The 5207-nt window shown below is 49.2% G+C and overlaps 1 protein-coding gene across 1 annotated transcript in view; it reads left to right on the top strand.

Moving 5' to 3' along the window:
• The window catches only part of Nphp3 (nephronophthisis 3 (adolescent)), a 29688-nt gene extending 25232 nt beyond the window's left edge, over window positions 1–4456 (top strand). The window contains exons 18-22 of the mRNA XM_013028036.1: window positions 606–779; window positions 1615–1855; window positions 2415–2540; window positions 3533–3648; window positions 4063–4456. Coding sequence (XP_012883490.1) covers window positions 606–779; window positions 1615–1855; window positions 2415–2540; window positions 3533–3648; window positions 4063–4237 — 832 coding nt within the window. The 3' untranslated portion in view covers window positions 4238–4456. The remainder of the gene's footprint in view (window positions 1–605; window positions 780–1614; window positions 1856–2414; window positions 2541–3532; window positions 3649–4062) is intronic.
• The last annotated feature ends 751 nt before the right edge of the window (window positions 4457–5207 follow it).

Raw genomic sequence — 5207 nt, 5'->3', positions numbered from 1 at the left:
CATGGGGCTTGAACTCTGGGCCTGGATGCTGTCCCTCAGCTCTTCAGCTCAAGATGACCACTGTACCACTTGAGCCACAGCACCACTTCCAGTTTTCTGCTGGTTCATTGGAGATGAGAGTCTCACAGACTTTCCTGCCTGGGCTGGCTTTGTTTGAACTGTGATCCTCAAATCTCAGCCTCCTGAGTGGCTAGGATGACATGTTCTCCTCATCTCTTTTGAAGTACATTGTGCTGTGTACTAACAAAATAGAATAGATAAATGGAATAGATAAATTTGAGACTATGTTTTGTTTTGTTTTGGTTGGTCGTGGGGCTTGAACTCTGGGCCTTGGCGCTGTCCCTCAGCTCTTCAGCTCAAGGCGAGCACTCTACCACTTGAGCCCCAGTGCTATTTGCAGTTTTTTCTGTTTATGGGATGCTGAGGAATCGAACCCAGGGCCTCAACGCATGAGAGACAAGCACTCTACCACTGAGCCAGCTTCTCAGCACCCCCCTCTGATATATTCTTAATAGACTTGCTATACTACTTAAAGTTAGCTGTCCTCTAGACAAAAGCGAGCAGTGGGAGAGCTCTTAGGTCGCTGCTGGTCTGTGGCTCATGAGTCAGGTGCGGCGCCTAGTGCTTCCGTGTTTCCTCTGTTGGCTGCAGCGTGCATTTGCCCTCTTGCGGCGACGGGCCTTGCAGTTAGAAGAGCTCACTCTGGGCAAGGACACGCCTGACAGTGCTCGCACCCTCAATGAGCTGGGCGTCCTCTACTATCTGCAGAACAACCTGGGGTGAGTACCTCGCTGCTCACAACTAATGTGTCCAGTACCCAGTCAAACTAAGTACTCTTCAGGCTGAAGAGTCTAGAGCCAGAAGTGCACTGGGTCACTCATCCATACCTTAGTGATGAGAGCTCACAGGAGAACAAACTAACAATGGAGGTAGCTGCAGCTGTGAGCCGCAGTTTACCTAGGATATAAAGCAGGCAATCTGGTTTTATTTAGATTTCCAAATTAAAAATATGGATGTTGGGGCTGGGAAGGTGGCTTAATGGTACAGTGCTTGCCTCGCATGCATGAAGCCCTGGGTTTGATTCCTCAGCACCACATAAGCAGAAAAAGCTGGAAGTGGCGCTGTGGCTCAAGTGGTAGAGCGCTTGCCTTGAGCTGAAGAGCTGAGGGACAGTGCCCAGGCCCCATGACTGACAAAAGAAAGAAAAAAGTATGGATGTTGTCTGAACACATAATAGGTATTTATTTAGGCTTCTTTGGATGTCAAAGAACAAACAAATGAAGAACTTCCCAAAAATGCAGTGCGTTGTCAGTCTGTGAGTAAATGAGGTCTGGTTGCCATGAGGGTTGTTTCGCAAGCAGCCTGTGGGTTTGTCTTTACAAGTGCAGCAGGGTGCACAAATCCTTGGCTGGAGCCGTGGATCAAGTAGAAGCAGCACTTACTGAACAAGCCTGAGACTCTGGGTTCAAATCTCTACTACTTCCCCCTACCTCCCCCCCTCCAAAAACAAAATCAACAAATGAAACTGATTCCATGTTGTACATCGTTAAGGCGCCAGAGGTCTCCGATCGCTAGAGAATCAGTTGCTGAAGCTCTTTTGGGTTTTGCTCCTAGCACAGCTGAGCAGTTTCTGAGGCGCTCCTTAGAAATGAGGGAGCAGGTCCTAGGGCCCGAGCACCCCGACTGTGCCCAGTCGCTCAACAACCTGGCGGCGATCTGCAATGAAAAGAAACAGTACGACAAGGCAGCAGAGCTGTACGAGAGGGCACTGGAGCTGCGGCGGCGGGCGCTCGCTCCTGACCACCCATCTCTGGCCTACACAGCGAAGCATCTAGCAATCTTGTATAAGAAAATGGTAAGCCCGGCGCCACGGCTCACACCTGTCATCCTAATTACTCAGGAGGCTGAGATCTGAGGATCGAGGTTCAAAGCCAGCCTGAGCAAGGAAAGTCTGTGAGACTCTTATCTCCAGTGAACCACCAGAAAACTGGAAATGGCTCTGTGGCTCAAGTGGTAGAGTGCTAGCCTAAAGCACAAATAGTCTCAGGGATAGTGTCCAGGCCCAGAGTTCAAGCCCCACAAAAAAGTACATTTCTCTTTGGACAGCATCACCCCTTCCCTCACTCTCTCCTAGTTTTTCACAATCTAGAACACTTCACAGATGTGCAGGTCATTCCCACACAGGGGCCATACTAAACTTCTCTGCATTGTTCCGATGTTAGTCCGCATGATACTACAGCAAATGGTTTTCTTTTTTAAGACAAGGTCTTCTATGTAGCCCAGGCCCCAGAATCACAATCCTTCTGCCTCAACCCCCTGATGACCGATTCTATGTATGGGGCTGTTCTGATCGACTAGTATTTATTGTCTTAACTGTTTTCACTAGAAATATATATATATAATTTTTTTTTTAGGGAAAACTTAACAAAGCCGTCCCTCTGTATGAACTGGCCGTCGAAATTCGTCAGAAATCCTTTGGCTCAAAGCATCCTAGCGTAGCCACTGCCTTGGTGAACTTAGCAGTGCTTTATAGCCAGATGGTAAGTTTAACTACTTTGTTCTCAGTGGTACCAGGGCCTTGAGCTTAGGAGACGGCACTCTTTAACACTTGAGCCAAACCTTCAGACCCCCTGCCACCATCTCCCCACTCCCTGCCACATACTATTTTTTTAAAATCTCTTACCCTTTTCATATTGTATTGTTTTCAGAGAGGGGCTCACACTTTTTACCCAGGCTGGCCTCAGACTTCAATCCTCCTCTCGAGGGACTGGGGTCGTGAACAGCCATGTCCGATCAACTTTCTACAGCTCGGCTCTTTATAAATGAAAGATTTTTAACATATTAATAATAATTAAAAAAAAACAGGGGCTGGGAAGGTGGCTCAGTGGTAGAGCGCTTGCCTTGGATGCCTGAGGCCCTGGGTTCGATTCCTCAGCACCACATAAGCAAAAAGAAAAAAGCTGGAAGTGGCGCTGTGGCTCAAGTGGTAGAGTGCTGGCCTTGAGCTCAAGAGCTGAGGGACAGCGCCCAGGCCCTGAGTTCAAGCCCCACAACCAAAACAACAACATAAAAAATCGGACAATGGCTGAGTAAAAATAAAGACAATTTAGGACTACTGTTTATCTACTGATACTTCTTTTTATAATACTTAAGCCACGAGTGAAATGGTATTTGTAAGATCACCCCTTTCTGAACGTTGAAAACACCAACGGAGTGTTCAGTTCGGAGACAGGCTTCGTGTTTTTTCAGTTCTGGAGATTGCTGCGTCCGTGTGTGGAAGGAGCTGGCGGCTTCTGCCTGTGGCGCCCACCCAGCAATAAAGACGCAGACTTCTAATGAATACTGTTGCGCGAAAGTCAAAGGGGACGGGCCAGGTGTCAAATGCCAACTTCCATCACACTGCCTCTCCCCTGGAGGCTCTCCCCAAGTCATGCCGTTCTTTCCTATCTTCTTAGAATATTCACGTCTTTAAAATGCTTACCAAAATAGTGATTGCACTATCACTTTGTTTTTTAAAATTATTTTAAATAAGAAAAAGCCCACAGAGGCCTTGCCCTTATATGAACAAGCCTTGAAGATCTATGAAGCCAGCCTGGGGCAGATGCATCCTCGAGTCGGAGAAACTCTAAAAAACCTAGCTGTGCTCAGGTGAGGTCACGCACCTTCCCCCCCCCCACACACACACACACTCCCCCGCTCACCGTAGGACAGCACAGCACGTTCCTACGAGTGGCTTCTTCCATAGAGGGGAAGGCTGGTTGGCAGTGGTCTCCATTTAAGACACCCAGAAGGAGACGCAGGTTGCAAGAAGGGAGGGTATCCTGGCGGCCAGCAGCCAGCAGGCAGGTCTACTTGCCACCCACAGTGGCCATTTGGTGCCCATCGGGTTGGCTCACTGGTCAGTACCTGCCGAGGGACTGTGTGCTAGACATGATCTGAGTGAATATACTAGAAAAAGAAAAGGGGGGGGGACGGTGCGCATAGGTATTCACAACTTTTTTTTTATTATCCCATAAACTCATTTAAAAGTGTTTAAAAGTGTTCTCATGTTTATCTCAAAAGTTACGAGGAAGGAGATTTTGAAAAAGCTGCAGAACTGTACAAAAGAGCAATGGAAATCAAAGAGTCAGAAACATCGCTGTTGGGTGGAAAAGCTCCTTCGAGACACTCGTCAAGTGGAGACACAGTCAGTCTAAAAACCACGCACTCGGCTGGGCAAGGCGGCTCACACCTGTAATCCCAGCCTCCCTGGAGGCTGAAGTGGAGAGGATCAAGACTCAAGGCGTGTGAACAGAGAAGTCCCAGTGAGCTCATCACAACCAAAGACAAGCCAGGCACTGTGGTGCTAAGTCTCCAAAGGAACCATAAATAGGAGTTCTGCAGTCTGGGCCGGCCCAGATAAGAAGTGAGACCCTACTTGAAAAACAGTGAAAGCAGAAAGTGCTGGAGCACGGGCCTGTGGTCGGGGGCGAGGCCCTGAGTTCAGACCCCACTGCTGCCCACCCCACTTCAAAAAACACAAAAAACTTCATTTTCCTGCTTTCCCTCCTCAAGGACAACGCTGTGCAACTGGGCAAAATAAGCATTTGGATTTTAAGCCTTCCTGTTTTGATTTTTACCAAGTATGATTTAAAGGCCATTCAGACGGAGTTGGTACCAGACTACACTGTGTCAGATGGGCTGCACTAACGGCATTACTGGAGTCTGCCGGCGCGTTCGTGTGAGCCACGCCGGGGAGTGTTGTCTGTCTGTCTGTCTGTATGGGAAGAGCAGGCACAGCGGGAGCGCACAGGGCTCAAGGACTTGTCTTTTCCTCTCGGGACCAATGCAGCCTCTCCAGCCATGCCCCACCTTTGCGTCCTCATGGCTGTTGTAGACTAGGTCTCTAACTCATCATGTGAAAGTGTCCGGGACTAAAGGCATGCTGTCCAGAAGTGGTTGGGATTGCTCTCCAGTGGAACAGGAAGTCCTCACTGCGACATTGTGCTTTTATTATTACTCGAGCTTCTCCCTCGGCGAGTCGCGGCGCCGGGCTTTGTGCGCGTGTCTCTGTGCTCCGTGGGAAGCGACAGCAGCCACGCGCCAGGCTCCGTGTTCTCCACCATCCCCGTGCACCATCCTCCCAAATGGCCTTCACCCAGCGGTGTCACCGCTCACCACCAACTCAAAGCAGTCTGCCCTTTTGATGCCAAACACTCAGTATCTTT

Source organism: Dipodomys ordii, unplaced genomic scaffold (assembly GCF_000151885.1).
Source record: "Dipodomys ordii isolate 6190 unplaced genomic scaffold, Dord_2.0 Scaffold107, whole genome shotgun sequence".
Lineage (NCBI taxonomy): Eukaryota > Metazoa > Chordata > Mammalia > Rodentia > Heteromyidae > Dipodomys > Dipodomys ordii.
The sequence above is the reverse complement of the archived record's forward strand: the minus strand, read 5'-3'. Positions and strand labels throughout refer to the sequence as shown.